Here is a 17,229-nt window from a genome sequence, read left to right as displayed (position 1 = left end):
AATCGTTTGACTCGAACCTCGGTTTGCTGTAATCCTGTTAGGATTTAGCATTACTCGGTACACGCGCTAGGGCTAGGGAAGCGCTGGCAATATCTGAACCGTTTGTTTTGATTTGGAAATCTTACACGTTACTGCACCCCCAATGATCTACAATTATTGAAGAAGCTATAGCGCTCAGGAGAGTGCTCGGTTCACGGTTTATGAACATTCTAACTAGAATTGACTTGATGGCGTGGAACATCGCCAGTAAGATATTCAACAGCAGTAGTATTCCCACAGACGGTACGTTTGAATACTAGCTCATTTGATTTTCAGACAGCCTCAGACACTAAAGAACACCTCAGTCGCAAGAAACCGTCCAGATTGCTCCGATTACTGGAAGAGCTGAGCTAGTTGAGGTCTCCATCCTAAACCTTTTGCTCCAAATTCGTCGGCAGCTACTCAAGGTAGGTAAGTTGGCGACAGATCTAGTACCAACAAACACTTTACTCTCAAGCAGATGCTTCAGAAGTACCCTGAGCGCCAAATCCATACCCTATTCAAGACGACCTCCAATAGTATAGATCGAAATGAGCTGTGGAATATCATACCGCTTTCTTTAGAAGCGGATCTATATCTAGGAGATTAACGAACTCTCCTATCTACTCTTCAGCATTGCTCTCAAAGGAGAAGATGACTTCGACATTATCGGCAGATAGTCAGAGGTCAAGGTAGGAGAGGATTTCTGCTAGCTTGAAATAATCGTACCGTTAGAAAACGACATTAGCACGCAAGACCTGCAGGTACATTGTGCAGAGGGACATTGATACAACCGGTGATACACGGTACTGCTTGGGCCCCAATATGTAAACAAGTTTATAAGGACTCATTAAATGATTCCCAATATTCAGACAAGGTTCGGTAGGAAATAATTGGAAGAGACACACTTACAGTATTTATCTCTAATTATCTTTTAGAAATATCATCTCTAAGTATCGCGACAACTCGATGAGCCTATGCTTTCAGTAAAAGTTTCGAACTCCTAATGCCACGTCACTAAAGACGAGGTTACAAACAGGTGGGTATCTAACCGCGCAAAACAAAGCGCGTCATCGAATGGATCTAATCCACAAACAGATATCGTTTGAGCTTGCGACTTGTTGGAGCATCTACTTTGAAAGGCAAATTCGTAACCAAAAGAGTACTAAATCCGTCTTTTTTCAATGATAACAAACTCGCTTATTCAAAACAAACGCTTGCAATGACTATAACCATATTTGAAGTATTTGAAGTGACAAAACTATCGTTGACTTGAGGATTAAACGGAGGAGACAATAGTTCTAAGAACAGTGTCATTTCAGGAACCTGCATGACAAGGTGCGTCAAAGAAGACGATGCTCATATGAACGAATACCAATAAAACCTAAGCTGGATGAAGTACATGAAATCGATCATACTCAGCAAGAATTGTCTGAAGAACAGTATCACCAGGCTGCGGAAACCGAGGAGAACACATCGAACCGTTATAAACGATCAGCAATCATTGCCAGAACCATGCGCTCTAAAATAGTTAAATAAATTAGTAACATTGTGTTAATAACGAAACGGAAACAACATTACAAATAAATTTGGCTCTCATATCTTACAAGTTTACCGCACCTGAACAGAAAGCTCGGCATAACCTCCAAAAGACCGCTCACGTAACACGCGTCTTCGACGACTTTGACAGCAGAGCTATCAATTTTCCCCCTCCACGCAACTAAAACGTTCACCCTTCTCAGCAGCACTACCTGCACAGAGTTCACTGGTACCGAGCTCCTTGCTAAGCTGCTCGGTGGTGAAAGTATGCTTTCCTTCCACCGGCAAAAGCGCATGTAATATTTACCACAAAATCTCACGTGTATTCTATGGGCGAGCAGTAAGAGAAAAAAAAACATCCCACTCGGAACCCAATCGAACGGACGACAGGATTGACGCAGCACGGCATGGTGCGCAATAGTTCACCCTCCCGCCCAAGAAAGCAGCAGGGCCGAAAAGAGCATACGTCGACATAAGTAACCGAAACGGCTCGCACAGATGGACTTACACATGTGAGGGAGCTTGCGGCAGCCAACATAATCTGCTTAGCAGCATATTTAGATAACGATTATCCGAACCAGCGCTCGGCGACAAGAAGCGGAAACCGCCTTTCGAGCTGAGGAACCAACGAACCAACCGTGTTCCGGGGTAGCACCGGGAACACCAGGATAATCGCATCTAATCCAGCTAGATGGGTGACCCCCGGAGTTCCATAATAGATAGCGCGACGAATGTAATGATAGTTCGAACGGTGAACGCGATACGGCAACACTAACGACATCGAATGGTGGATTGATAGATTGTCACTGGTTTGCTCTGGCCGGAAGGCCGAAAATAAGGTTCAGCGGACGCTTTTTTTTAATGTTTTGAAAATTAGTTTGATAGTTTAAAAATGTAACTTCGTTTGCCGTTTAACCTGGCCCGCCGTCGGGCACAGAAGACACATCGCACCGAAATGTCGAATCTTTACTAATAAGGCACACACGCGCAACAGCTCCTAATTTCTGTTTTGCTGGTAGCTGTTTTTCCTTTTTAAATCTCACCCGTAGCAGCCACTCCTCCTTTTTGTTATTACTACCGAGCTATCGCGCTGTGCTTCGCTTCCTTTTTTTATATGGGCTACAAACGACTACTGCAACTAATGATCTAAAGCCATCGCTAGTCAAGAGTAAAAAGCTGCGCAAACATCTAACCAGTTTGGCAAGTTGTGTTCAAATGGCCATATCGTTGGATGGGACAGCCTTTGTTATAATTTCTCCGCTAAGTGTAGTTTTTCCCCCCATGCGATAGGCAGTTGCTGGCGCACAATACATAGCTGTGTGATGCTACAGCAAATAAATTAGGTATACGATGAAAATGTAAAGAAAATGAAAGTGTAAGCGATTGATGGTAGATCCTTCAGCGGCGATGATGATCTTCGCCGCGTGATGGCATCCCGTCGCCTTCTTCGCTCTCGCCGTGGACGGGACCATTGGTGCTGGGACCTGTTTCACCGTTCGGAATGTTTCCACCGCTGGTCCCGGCACCATCGCCGTGCATACCCGCACGGCTCGTTGATGGCTACACGGAACGGTAAGAAAGCAGAAAGGTGTGCAGTGTGATAAAACAATCATCTAATGCAGCATGATCGACCTCGTGAGCAAACGAAACGACTAACTGTAGAGACTGCATGCAGCACTTACCAGCAAAGCGGAGCCTCTGCCTAGTGCCGAAACGGCTCTCCTTTTCTTTTTTAAGATTTTTGACTTCATTCTCGGCGCAGTCGGATCGTTCTTCCACTTGTAGTAATACTGCACGATACTGTGGAGCGATTTGTTCGGGAGCTACGAGAACAGGACAAGAAATAGATGAACACAGATAATTCTCAAACACCGGGAGGCTCCTGCTTACAATGCGGTGGTAGAGGTGAAAGTTATTGTCATAAAAGTAATGCGCTTCCGCAAACAGTACACGCTGCTCCTCGGCCCACGTTTCATGATGGACTATGTAGGTGGGTAAAGCGTGGTATGCCCGTTCCAGATTGTAGCCTTCCCGGTACAGCAGCGCCATCGCCTGCTCTTCGTTGAAGCTATGTCTTCCTTTGGCAACGGTTAAAAACTCTTGCACTGGAACAGAGAGTAAGGAGCAGGAGTTAGTCCAATTAGCAGGGAAGGCGCACCGCTGCTACGGTTGGCAGGACCTACATGCGGCTTCCGGTATGTTTTCCTGCGGAACCCACAATGGCACCTCTGGCTCGTTCTGTCGCTCTTCCGACCGGCGCCTGTCAGGCGGTACAAACTCGGGAATGTCGGCCTGATACGCAGAGCCCACTCGAGATGACTCTGAAAGACAAAACAAAGACAAAACAAAGTTGAACAGCTGACCTATTGAATGCAAACGTCATCCGAACGTCATCTCCCATTATGTAACATCATCCAGCATGTGTCGTGCGTTCTGCAAATTTTCCAACATGGGCACCCGGGTGCTCCTGGGCGTATGAGTAATGCCGTTTCTACTCACTTTTAGGAATGTTATGCAGCATCTCATCCATAAGATGGTTTGCTTCGAAGTCTGAAAAAAAACGATACAGGCCATTGCAGTGTCATCGACGACGCACCGAAGGGAACATTTGGCGGCAGGTCTCGTCAGCCTTGCGCATCCAGCAGGGCGAAGTGATCACGCCGACGCAATGGCGTCTTTTCTTACCGAGATTCGTTCTAGGCCTGGTGTCCGTTGAAGAGCTCGATTTCTTGGAATCATCCTCGGCCAACCCGGAATCACCCGAATCGGAAGATGGATTGTTAAGCTTTTCCTGCCCCTCATTCGATTCCCCATCGCTTGGAAACATCTCCATCGTCGCGAATTCCAAAGTCGCTTACCGGATGGTCAAACACAAACTGCAACCGTGCTTGTCTTTAGCACCACCGCAGCCTGCGATATAAAGTAGAACAAACGGGGTAATGATCGTTTCGCACGTGAAAAGACAATTTCGTATTTACTTAGCCAACACCGGCAACCGCTTCGTACTTCGTACTGGTGGCTTTATCGTTGAATTTGAGTTTGCTTTCAAAGTCAGCGTTGCGCCCAAGTAGCAAACAGGGCACTTGTCAAAAATGACGCAACGCAACAGGGACCCAAGGTGTATGGATATTCGGAGGTGAAGTGCTTCAGAGCAAATTGACATTTCACGACTTGACATAACAATACTGGGGGCTACGGTATTAAAATCGGGGAGGGCTGGAGGGGGGTATAGAAAATTGTATGCGATTTGACATAACAATACTCAATGATGGCGCCCGAAAAACGCGCTAATAATTCACCTTCTTAATAAACACACCTTGCAGGGACCATTTTGAGGTAGGTAATTTTGGGGTATTTTAAGTTGGCTGATTGTGGTACATGGGACCCTCGAGATACGACGATTTGGCGATGCAAAGATTTTGATTTGCACAGTTAATAGTTATCATTTAGCAGAAATAAGTGTTGGAACGGACTAAAATGATTTGCATATACAATGCTGCATATAGTTTTCTGACTTACCCGAATTTGGAAAAATGCAAGGATTGACAGTAGTCTCCCACAATGGCGCAATTAACAATTAACTTAGTACAGGTGGTCCCCGAGATACACTGTACCAGTGCTGCAAAATGTCATGAGTATCACGAGATTTTCACCAACGAAAACAATGAACATATCCGAAGTAGCTTGATGCTCATTACTGATAGTCAATAAAAGTGCGCCATGACATGCTGAACACGACATGTGAATTCTTGATTCCAACGCGATACTCTGACTGACAAGCTTAGCTTAATGCCGGCACAAGCATTATCATGATTTTTTCTGGCTGTGAACAGTGCTGAAAAAAGCCACTGTTTCAATCTTCAACACTCATGACTGAAATGAAGCTCAAATCAGATCACGTACACAACTGAGATGATCACCCAAGTGCCACAAATCCACTAAACGACCACTAAACGGCTTCTAAACGACTCAAGCACTCTACCTAAACGGAATATAGAAAGACTTCGTTTAGCAGACGGCAAACGACTCATGCATTCTAAAAATAGCAAAAAAGCTGGTGGCGCTCTCTGTTGGTGGGATACCCCATCCAGTTGAGCTTCATCGCTTGGAGGAAAGCATTCTCATTTCCTCTGCTGTTGTATGGTTTCGCATTGAAGTTATGCATCGCTAGAACTAGAACGGCGATACGATTGTTTAAATACTAAACTCCAACTGAATTCACCAGTACTGAAGCAAGTGAGATTTGAGTTATGGTCGTTGGTGTTGATACCCACGTATCTGCCCAAATAGCCAGAATTGCTTAATCAGCTCATTTTGGCACGCTAAAGATCGCTGCTTTAATTCGCCTTTTGCAGTAGATAAACAGCATCAAAGTTCCAGGCGGTCCTTCTAAATAGCGCCTAAGCAGCTTCCTTAATCTACGGTGCCGGGGATTATTTTTCTTTGTGTTTTATTTTCAAGCAAGCGTCATCGATGAAATAAACAACAGGATTTGATTTGTTTGTGTACATGTGTATATTTTTAAATTCTTAATATTCATAAATTACACGAAACGTATCACAATTTACTGTACAATCACAATCACTTCCTTCAAAATCCATTCTTCAAAAAACTAATCTAACTTGTAGAGCAGCAATGAGATGATTGGCGGCGTCTGTCTTTGACACTTTGACAAGACCCACCTTCTACCGATGTCATGCATTAAAAAGCTATGAAGTTCCACCAAGTTCGGTACACGTTCTTAACAAGCCTTAAAGTTCCATCATAAACCATACACATCAGGCTAAACAGCCGCAAGGTTCCTGAGTGTACCAGGTGCCTGTTATAAAGCTCCATAGTTCCGCAAAGTACCGTCTATCTCTTAATCAGCCACAAAGTACGACATCGGAACGATTTTTTGTTAAACAACCCCAAATCAGCTATAAAGTACGAGCTGGCTATTTGGGTGACCACACGACCATTCATATAAATTTTTGCTCAGAATGTTAGAAGGCTATATAGGTCATGATAAGATGAAACTTGTCGAAACACATTGCAAGAAAAGGATAGCAATATAATGATGAGTTGTAATACGCCATCTATTGATCAAACCAATGAAGCTGTGGAGCTTTCATTTTTTTTCTATGGATATTCAATTTTACAGTCGTTTAAGCTTAATCTGTGGCGCTTGGGCAGTGACTATACTCAAACAGTTGGAGAATCAATCACATGATTGGTGACATTTAGTTTAGCATCCAACTTTTGATCACTCACTTGGTCACAACATTGTTGTCGGCGATAATCGCGACATTCTTGGAATATACTTGGCGCGTAGGCTCTATTAACAAAATGAGCATGCTTTCTCCCTCTATCTGTTTTGATTAGCTGTCGGGTCAAACAGAGCGAAAAAACATGCTCATTTTGTTTCTTGGAACTACTCGCACGCAATGCATATCTCCAGTGACCATCGCGATGATCACCGACTGAAAATGTCGCGACCAAGTGATTGAACACGAGTTAGTTGCACACAATGTCACCAAGCATGCGATGGTCGCACCAACTGTTTGAGGCTCACCTCTGATCTTCGCAGTAGAGCTCGTGACGCTGAGATGATTTTGTTTTAGTTAGAATTTGTCATGACTATGTCAGTGACATTTTGCAAAATTGATCACAGCAAAAAAAAGTCGTGATATAGTGACTGACCAAGCGATGGTCGCAAACATGTCATGAGCTTGTATTAGTCACACCAATCGTTCTGAGTATCACCTCTGATTATCACAATTGAGTACGTGGCGCTGATATGGATTTTGCTTCAGTCAGATTTTTTTATGACATTGATAGTGACATTTTGCAGCACTGCACGGTATCTCTTATACGCGGATTTGGAGATACGCGGAGATACGAGAGCATTCTCATTTCCTCTGCTGTTGTATGGTTTCGCATTGAAGTTATGCATCGCTAGAACTAGAACGGCGATACGATTGTTTAAATACTAAACTCCAACTGAATTCACCAGCACTGAAGCAAGTGAGATTTGAGTTATGGTCGTTGGTGTTGATACCCACGTATCTGCCCAAATAGCCAGAATTGCTTAATCAGCTCATTTTGGCACGCTAAAGATCGCTGCTCTAATTCGCCTTTTGCGGTAGATAAACAGCATCAAAGTTCTATGCGGGTCTTTCAAACAGCGCCTAAGCAGCTTCCTTAATCTACGGTGCCGGGGATTATTTTTCTTTGTGTTTTATTTTCAAGCAAGCGTCATCGATGAAATAAACAACAGGATTTGATTTGTTTGTGTACATGTGTATATTTTTAAATCCTTAATATTCATAAATTACACGAAACGTATCACAATTTACTGTACAATCACAATCACTTCCTTCAAAATCCATTCTTCAAAAAACTAATCTAACTTGTAGAGCAGCAATGAGATGATTGGCGGCGTCTGTCTTTGACACTTTGACAAGACCCACCTTCTACCGATGTCATGCATTAAAAAGCTATGAAGTTCCACCAAGTTCGGTACACGTTCTTAACAAGCCTTAAAGTTCCATCATAAACCATACACATCAGGCTAAACAGCCGCAAGGTTCCTGAGTGTACCAGGTGCCTGTTATAAAGCTCCATAGTTCCGCAAAGTACCGTCTATCTCTTAATCAGCCACAAAGTACGACATCGGAACGATTTTTTGTTAAACAACCCCAAATCAGCTATAAAGTACGAGCTGGCTATTTGGGTGACCACACGACCATTCATATAAATTTTTGCTCAGAATGTTAGAAGGCTATATAGGTCATGATAAGATGAAACTTGTCGAAACACATTGCAAGAAAAGGATAGCAATATAATGATGAGTTGTAATACGCCATCTATTGATCAAACCAATGAAGCTGTGGAGCTTTCATTTTTTTTCTATGGATATTCAATTTTACAGTCGTTTAAGCTTAATCTGTGGCGCTTGGGCAGTGACTATACTCAAACAGTTGGAGAATCAATCACATGATTGGTGACATTTAGTTTAGCATCCAACTTTTGATCACTCACTTGGTCACAACATTGTTGTCGGCGATAATCGCGACATTCTTGGAATATACTTGGCGCGTAGGCTCTATTAACAAAATGAGCATGCTTTCTCCCTCTATCTGTTTTGATTAGCTGTCGGGTCAAACAGAGCGAGAAAACATGCTCATTTTGTTTCTTGGAACTACTCGCACGCAATGCATATCTCCAGTGACCATCGCGATGATCACCGACTGAAAATGTCGCGACCAAGTGATTGAACACGAGTTAGTTGCACACAATGTCACCAAGCATGCGATGGTCGCACCAACTGTTTGAGGCTCACCTCTGATCTTCGCAGTAGAGCTCGTGACGCTGAGATGATTTTGTTTTAGTTAGAATTTGTCATGACTATGTCAGTGACATTTTGCAAAATTGATCACAGCAAAAAAAAGTCGTGATATAGTGACTGACCAAGCGATGGTCGCAAACATGTCATGAGCTTGTATTAGTCACACCAATCGTTCTGAGTATCACCTCTGATTATCACAATTGAGTACGTGGCGCTGATATGGATTTTGCTTCAGTCAGATTTTTTTATGACATTGATAGTGACATTTTGCAGCACTGCACGGTATCTCTTATACGCGGATTCGGAGATACGCGGTTTTCTAAATTTGACAGTTCTTTGAGCAAATTGTACTGATTTGACATATCAATTGTCAAATGCCAACTACCGTTTCGATCCAATGTTAAAAACTTTTTCAAAAGATTTATTTATTCAGTCAGAATCATATAAAATAATTCATTAAGTGACTAAAACCGCCCACTTATTGCAAAATTACACGAAAATTAGAGATATTTTAGCTGGAAACCACGAGATTCGACTTACGCCGAAATTCGAGTTAGCCAAAAAAATAGTCAACTTAAAATACCCCAAAATTACCTACCTCAAAATGGTCCCTGCAAGGTGTATGGATATTAGGAGGTGAAGTGCTTCAGAGCAAATTGACATTTCACGACCTGACATAACAATACTGGGTGCTCCGGTATTAAAATCGGGAAGGGCTGGAGGGGGGTATAGAAAATTGTATGCGATTTGACATAACAATACTCAATGATGGCGCCCGGTGAACGCGCTAATAATTCACCTTCTAAATAAACACACCTTGGGTCCCTGTTGCGTTGCGTCATTTTTGACAAGTGCCCTGTTTGAACTTGGGCGCAACGCTGACTTTGAAAGCAAACTCAAATTCAACGAAAACGCCACTACGCGTACGAAGCGGTTGCCGGTGTTGGCCAAGTAAATACGAAATTGTCTTTTCACGTGCGAAACGATCATTACCCCGTTTGTTCTACTTTATATCGCAGGCAAAGGCAGTGCACGGTTGCAGTTTGTGTGGTTGCCGACGCTCACCGCATACTTAGGAAATCGCGACGATGGAGATGTTTCCAAGCGATGGGGAATCGGATGAGGGACAGGAAATTGCAAGCGGCTACACTGCCGACCATGAATCCCTTTCGAGCCGGGAGACATCGGATGAATCGACAACCCTATCCATTTCGACCCAGTCCAGTGCGTCCGAAGACACCGACTATTCGATACAAAGTTACCATTCTGAATGCGGTAAGAAAAGAACGCCATTGCGTCGGCGTGTTCGGCCTTGCCAGATGCGCAGTCCGTCATTTCGTCGGCCTGTTCTTAAATGTATTATTTTCTTCTTCTTCTTCTTTGCATCAACCCTAAGCACAAAAGTATATGAAAGTATCGCATACGCCCGGAGAAAGGAGTGAGTTGAACCGGCGGTGCTGCTGCCGTTAGTTTCGCGCGTGCAATCCCTGCCGCCACGCTCGATCACAGGGCGGCCCTGTTCATCGTGCTCCATCCCCGCGGGGAGGGGGATGGCGGGTTGGGTCTGGATGGTGTTTCATAGCAGCAGGAAAGTGGAACGATTGTGTGCCAATTTTAATCACGTGCATTCTCTTCTGTCCGATCTTGCAGAGCGAACTCGAGTGGGCCCTGAGTATCAGGCCGTCATTCCGGAGTTTATACCGCCCAGCGAGCGCTTACCGGCACCACGGCAAGACGCTGGATCGGACTGTTGGCTCCCGGCGGAGCATCTACCGGAAGAGTTGTGTAAGTGAGCGGTACCTTCGCCACCTCACCATTGTAACGTAACACTAACGTTCATGCCTTTTTCCTTGTGTGAGCGTTCCCTCTCTCTCTCTCTCACACACTCTCTCTCATGTGCGCAGTGCAATATTACTTAAACTATGCCAAGGAAAATCATGACTACAGCGAGGAGTATGCGCCGGGGATGCTGCACTATTACAACAATGATCTGCATCGGGCATGCCAGGATATGGCCAAATTTGTACCCGTTCCGGACGAATGGACCGATGAAGAACGGACACTGTTCATGAAAGCGTATTACTTGTACCGCACGGACTTTCACTACTACAAATGGATAGTAAGCGTGCCCTTTCGAGCGTTTATTGTCAGGATTTTTATTGCTTTTTTTGTTTGTTTGGTTTTCCTTCTCACGTATAGCTTCCTTGGATACCTGTTCGTAGACTGGTGAAGTACTATTACGATACATTTAAATGTAATGATCATGCAGAAATCGTGTCACTACTTCAAGTAATCAACCATGTTCGATCAGTCAACAATCAAGCTAAACGAAACAACAATCAAGCAGCGGCAAGCAACAATCAAGCACGGGAAGAAGACAACGGTTCGGGAAGGATCGCCACTATCAACCAAGGATTAGACCTGTCGGACAGGGTAAGTGCTGGCTCGAACGATCGTGTTGTATTGATCTGACCGGTAGCCGATTGTGAATCAAATTTGCTCTCTTACCGTTTCATGCAATGGCGCGAAGCCTTCAACGAGCCGTGCGGCAATGAACGGTGGAGGAATGGCACCAGGTCCCCCGATCGACTGCAGCGCATACCGCTATGAGGACAGCGATAGCGACTAGAAGGCATCGGCTGTGCGAGTTGACGTCGTTCGCCGTCGTTCATCTTGAAATGCTATTAGACGAGCAGCGACAATATCCAGTTAATTCAATCTTCTTTTTCATTCATTCTTTTCAAAATCGTACCACATGCGTGCTGTACACGACGCACGGACTTTACAATTCACGATTCCTATTATGGTTTAAGATTTTATTACTGTTTGCCCATCTTTTGCATAAATAGCTAACGCAAGCGAATCGTTCTAAGAAATGTTAATATTGAATTTGGGATAAATACTCTCCTTCGTTGTGTGCATCAAATTTGTCTTCTTTACTCCCTTTTAACTAAACTGCGACTATATCGACGACATTACACCTTTATTAAACGATGCCAAAAGCTAATGTTAGCCTTCCTAAATATGTTGAGTTGTTTTGGTTCTCTTTCTCCTGTACTAAAACAAAAATAGCCCAATAAGAATCGCATCACATCTGTCTGTATTGAATCAGAATGACCCAATGGTAATGGAAATCTAATCCGACACGGCAGTGTGGAAAAATGCACTTGCCACGAATGTCTCTGGCAACTAGCCCGAACGAGGGGGTAGAAGGAAAAAAAACCCCGGGTAATGCATAAACCGACCGGTCTCATCCGCAAACATCATTAAAGCACCGATGCAAACGATGTGCTGATTAGGGCGAAGGGCAATCACCAATTAGTGCCAGTCGGAAAATGGTGCTGTGCCTGTGCCGAGCTTTCGGCTGTGTGCCGGAACATTGTGCCCCGAATGCGTTTGGGCTTCGGTGCACAATGCTCTTGCCCCCCCCCCCCCCCCCCCTCTCTCGCTGTCTCTGGTTCATTAGATTTCGAATCACCTTTCCCAAAAACGATGCTACCATACATACCACCATACACAGAACCCGCGAGAGAAAGTGGTAGAGTGGTGAGCGGCAACGGCAATCGTCGAACCAAAAAAGAAAAAGCCCTGCCTCATCCGCCCAAACCTCCCGAAAGGGGCCCAAAATAGTGAAAGTGTAATTTTCCTACGAACCATGTCGACACTATCCCTATCGGAAGGGGGCAAATGGTTGCTATCTGCTAGTTGAAATCTTTCATTCCAGCAGCGCATCACGGAGAAGATCCTTTTATGCTTGCCCCCCCCCCCCCCCCCTCCCCACCCACATAAACACATACACGGATAGGAAGGATACAATACTCCATACGCCCGCTGGTCCCAAACTCGCGGGTGTAACGGTTTTTTGGTTTTTATTTTCGTTTCGTTTGTTTGCTTTGTTCCATTTCCTTCCCATTTAGCATCTCCCGGGCGACACCAATTACGCGCCGATGCTAACGCGCGTAATAGTCCCTACAATTGCTGGGTGCGGGCGGAAGGGGGGAGGGCCAATCTCTACTGCCTATGAAACCGATACACCACCGCTATGCGCACAATTTCACGCCTAATTCGATAAGTTTGCTTTCGGCACAGCCCCAAAATAAAAACCCCAAAACGCTCGGCGATGTGTTATTTTTGCGCGTTTTGCGCAACAGCAATGTTCGCCTATTGGATTTTCTTTGTGTGGTGGGTGGTGATTTTCCTGTTTTGGCGGTGCTGTTGCTTTTGTTCCGCTTTTTAGCACAACGAATATGTGCAATAAATCGTTTTGCCAGAGGGATGCAAAACGTGCCCGACATGTATTTTTGATGGATAGATACAAATAAATGAAATATGGCCGAGGCTTTTTTCCCCGATTTTTGACCTTCGGGTGGTGCTTCACACACACACACACACACACACACACACAGACACCCCAAAATCGTTCGGAATGAATGCTGCTGCAAGCGTTCAAGATATTTCGCCCCGAAGAAGACGGATGGGTTTTGGGTTTGTTTTTTTTTTTGGGGGGGGGGGGGGGAATTCGCGTGCGACCGCCAGGGGAGCACGCGGGGTAATGTCAATAAATCAAAACATTCTAAATCCAATTTCACGTCCGCTGTTGCGGTTTTATAGTTGCGCATCAATCAAAATGCATTACAGACTTCCAGAGCATTGTGAGATAAAATGCGGTGGCCCGCGATAGGGAACGGTTTAACGATGATGTCTGTACGGAACGGTTTAAAAAATGTAAACGGCCAGCAATGGCGTGCGTCGCGTTGCTACCCGATTGCAGGCAACAGGTGTATCGGCGGCAACACGCTAGAATGTTTTCCCGCGAAGTATCTTATTCTGCAACGGAGAAGTGATAAATCTAGTTCGATGAGCACAACGTGAACTGTCAATCGATATCGATTGCAGCCGTCTTTGATCTTGCCAACTGTCTCAGGGCGGAATGGACCGTCGAGGGAAAGTAGTGGCAAAACGATTTGGCCCCGGCAACCGCCAGGAAGCCAACAAGACTAGTTGGAATTAAATCGTCATTAGCATATATATTAAATGAGCTGTGCCAGTGCGAAAAAGGGATAAACGCTGTTTGCCGAGTGGCCTGTGGCGCACCGAAATTGCAAACGGTGAACATTTGTTCCAACTGCATGTCCTTCGACAATCCGGCCGGCATGGTCTGAAGGGCGGACGGGGTTGGTTGTGGACTGTTACAAACTATTACATCAGCCTGTTCACCGGTTTCATTACTCCGAATGAGTCGAAGGGTGCGGCCGGTTGAATTTCCTCACCTTTCCGAAGGTGATCACGGGAATCTTATTGGGATTTTGTCGGAGGCCAAAGAGGTCTTCCCTCAATGCTCATGAATTGAAAAGACGTGGATAAACACAGCGAAGTCCAACCGATGCGGCGAAAACATTCGCATTACCCATGGGTTCGCTTTATTATACGAACATCTAATGTAAATGTTTGAACTGTGTTTCCTGCAGCCATCTACTAGACATAATTATCAATCTTTAGATTTTTGAAACACATTGCCAGATCTAAGACAGGCATTTTTGATACAAAAAAAAATTTGAATACTTTTTTTAATCTATTTAGAAGTACTTACTACTACTAGAAGTGTGTCAATTCCCATAGTTCCGAATGTCTTTTACTAAGCTCTGATTCATTCTTTGTACTTTGTATTATTAGCTCCAGTCACTGTTTAAGTGTTCTCTTAAATGTTCTCTTGTACTGCACTTTCGTGTAGTGATGTATAGAAAAACGGTGTTGCTTGGTCCGCCAATTTCTTCAAGACACATCACATAGTGAAGTTCTCAGTGGTCAGTGGTTGATATTCCGTTTAGGAATCATTTTCTGATGATTTCAAAAAACTTTTCAACGCTTGAAACAATCCAATTGGATGTGGGAGAAGCGGGTATATTGTTAATTTGTACCGAGTTGTCGACTTTACCACGCGACAGACCAATCTAATCAAATCAATTGTATATATTTTGTCTATTGCCTTCCTTGAGTTAGCTTATCCCATAACCTGCCCATAGCAGTAACGCAGTCATCACATGCCCAGGTGGAAAACAAAAGCCATTCTATGTAGATTGAGTAAATCAAGAGAGTCTCTTATGATTCTCTCTTACGAGAGTGATTGAATGCTCGGGAGTTTATTTTATATGATGTTCCAACACCTACGACACCATTCATCATAGTGATGCAAATAGCAAAAAGAGCTATTTTCTATACACATGTTACCAACAACTGCAGAACAGATGTTCGCCATTCGTACTTTCCAACCGCGCTGTCTAGAAAAGACAGACTCCAGTTACGGGATTACATAGAGATCAGAGAACTCGTGTAAGTCTGGTGTGAGATCGTTTTTTTAAATACCAAAAACATTGGTGTTTGTGTGACCAAGGTGTTTGTTCCAAAATGGTTTTAAATATTATGTAAAGAAATCGTAGCTTAATAGTATGTCTGCTAAAGAATTGTTTGAAGCGGGTTAAAACTGTTTGAGAACCAAGAGCTAGAGTAGAGCTCGGTTGAGCTAGGAGCCTAGAGCAGGCGCTTAGTTCGTTATATGGATGATTAGCCTCTGACTTTCACATGTTTCTAAAGAGGTCCGTACTGGCAGATGGTTTTATGAGGACTTAATGTTACTTCATGTTATTACAGACTACTGTGATCGGAATATTTGAACGCGTGTTAGCTATTTTAACCATCACGATGCAAAAACAAGAAAATTGTATGTATTGCATGATGTGTATCAGTCATCACTTCACTCACTTTTATAATTTCTTCTAATCATTCCTTGAAGAGCAGCTGCTGTCGGAAGTGAAATGTCCTGGATAAACGTACGAAGCCTGTTCGCGCAGATACAACCAATACTACCTAACATGCACAGCTAACACGGATTACTACCGCCACACTAAATACGGCTGTGCAACTTCACGTTGGATTTACTTCACTAATATCATGCCCACATGGCACAACTGATTAAACGCTATTCAAGTTACGAGCGTTACTTGTATCTAATTCGCCTCATGGACAGTCCACCTCATCTGGCTTCTAACAGAACAACTCCAATGATCAATCACACACGCGGACACTAGAGCTGCAATTCACCAATTGAGAACATCACCTCACAAGCGAAACTATGATGGTAGACTATCAAAAGTGTTTGAGAAGTATGCACCAAGCTCCCGGAGTTGCGCCGATGTTATTACTCTAAAACAAAAACCTGGCTTGGATAAATACTAGCCAACGTTGTAGGTCTACAAGGAAAACTGTTTCGATTGCCGCTGCGCTGCGTAACAGCCGAAACAGTGACCACTCCCGTGGTTGTGGTGTATTAATAGACCCCTCTTGTACTACGCCTGCAATCGACTATGCGGCTCAACGCCCACAGCATTTACGAGTGTACTTGGATCATAGTTTCCGTACAAAAACATCGAATATTATTCGGAGTGGTCTATATTTCACTTCACTCCTCTACTTTCCAGTCTCCTATCAGTCCATCTTAGACGATCCAACCGACAACGTTGGAGACATTCTTGCCCCCAAATGAGGCAGGCCTTGGCCAACAACAAGATTTTCAAAAATAAACTTATGGCGCCATCTGTTGGTGAGTAGCTCTAGTTTAACTTTCATCACTTTGACGGCTTTCATCTTCTCCGTTTACTTTTGGATGGTTTTGCATTGAAGTTTTGCTAGAACTAGAACAGAGGTGCGATTTGGTTGAACTAACCTCTAATCAAATGAGGAAAAGCCATTCATTTTAGTGATACTCTAACCCGGTTAAAGTTAGGTGACGTAAATTTCTTAGGATAATAAATTAATATTACATTTTTTTATGAAATCTGATTTTTACTTATTAGTACTGGTAAAACGTTAAGGTGGTATTCGAATTGAGCGCTAGATCATTCCAAACAAAATTAAAGGGCTTTTCAGCGTGTTAGGAGTACAGTTAGATATTATAGCTGAAATACTCATATGTACAGAAGCTTATCGGTAGTCACTTGAACTACTTTTCTAAGCAATCTGTTCAAAGCATTTTATTTTTTTTTCTGTTAACTGTAACGCAAAAGCTTTCACAACGGTGACGTTAGCGAATTTGAAATATTTACCACCTCACCTCATTGAACATGCGAGACCACCCCTGCATAGCTCTCGAACTGCGTGTAGCGCAATCTTCATCTGTCAAGCATCGTTTCTGGAATCTCTTCCGCGGCTGGAGCTTGGGGAAAGTACGTCGTACGTGTATCAATGTGTGGGTGTAACGGCAGAAGCTTTGGACAAATGTATAAAAAAAAAACTGTACCTAAGTTGCAAAATGATAAGTCAAAAAATGGAAGTATATTTTTTCTTGT

The 17,229-nt window shown here is 43.8% G+C and overlaps 2 protein-coding genes across 3 annotated transcripts; one reads left to right on the top strand and one right to left on the bottom strand.

Annotated features, from left to right (window-relative positions):
- Positions 1-2,402: 2,402 nt before the first annotated feature.
- LOC1272202 (REST corepressor 1) lies at positions 2,403-4,595 on the bottom strand. Of its 2 annotated transcripts, XM_061643660.1 has the most exons (7): positions 4,536-4,595; positions 4,243-4,467; positions 4,057-4,107; positions 3,741-3,878; positions 3,448-3,662; positions 3,240-3,380; positions 2,403-3,117 (listed from the first exon to the last, which is right to left on the bottom strand). In XM_061643660.1, the coding sequence occupies exons 2-7, from the start codon at positions 4,388-4,390 to the stop codon at positions 2,956-2,958; spliced, it is 855 nt and encodes a 284-aa protein (XP_061499644.1). In that variant the 5' UTR covers positions 4,391-4,467; positions 4,536-4,595; the 3' UTR covers positions 2,403-2,955. The 2 variants fall into 2 exon arrangements, with proteins under 2 accessions (XP_061499644.1, XP_311083.6); XM_311083.6 differs by lacking the exon at positions 4,057-4,107.
- Positions 4,596-9,751: 5,156 nt separating this feature from the next.
- Positions 9,752-11,769, top strand: LOC1272203 (REST corepressor). Its single transcript, XM_061653073.1, has 7 exons — positions 9,752-9,838; positions 9,907-10,162; positions 10,284-10,325; positions 10,538-10,672; positions 10,792-11,006; positions 11,087-11,320; positions 11,418-11,769. Exons 2-7 carry the CDS (start codon positions 9,976-9,978, stop codon positions 11,514-11,516), a joined length of 912 nt encoding a protein of 303 aa, XP_061509057.1. The 5' UTR covers positions 9,752-9,838; positions 9,907-9,975; the 3' UTR covers positions 11,517-11,769.
- Positions 11,770-17,229: the final 5,460 nt, after the last annotated feature.

The sequence above is a fragment of the Anopheles gambiae genome, chromosome X (genome assembly GCF_943734735.2).
Source record: "Anopheles gambiae chromosome X, idAnoGambNW_F1_1, whole genome shotgun sequence".
Lineage (NCBI taxonomy): Eukaryota > Metazoa > Arthropoda > Insecta > Diptera > Culicidae > Anopheles > Anopheles gambiae.
Note: the sequence above shows the minus strand (reverse complement) of the source record. Positions and strands in the feature narration are given on the sequence as shown.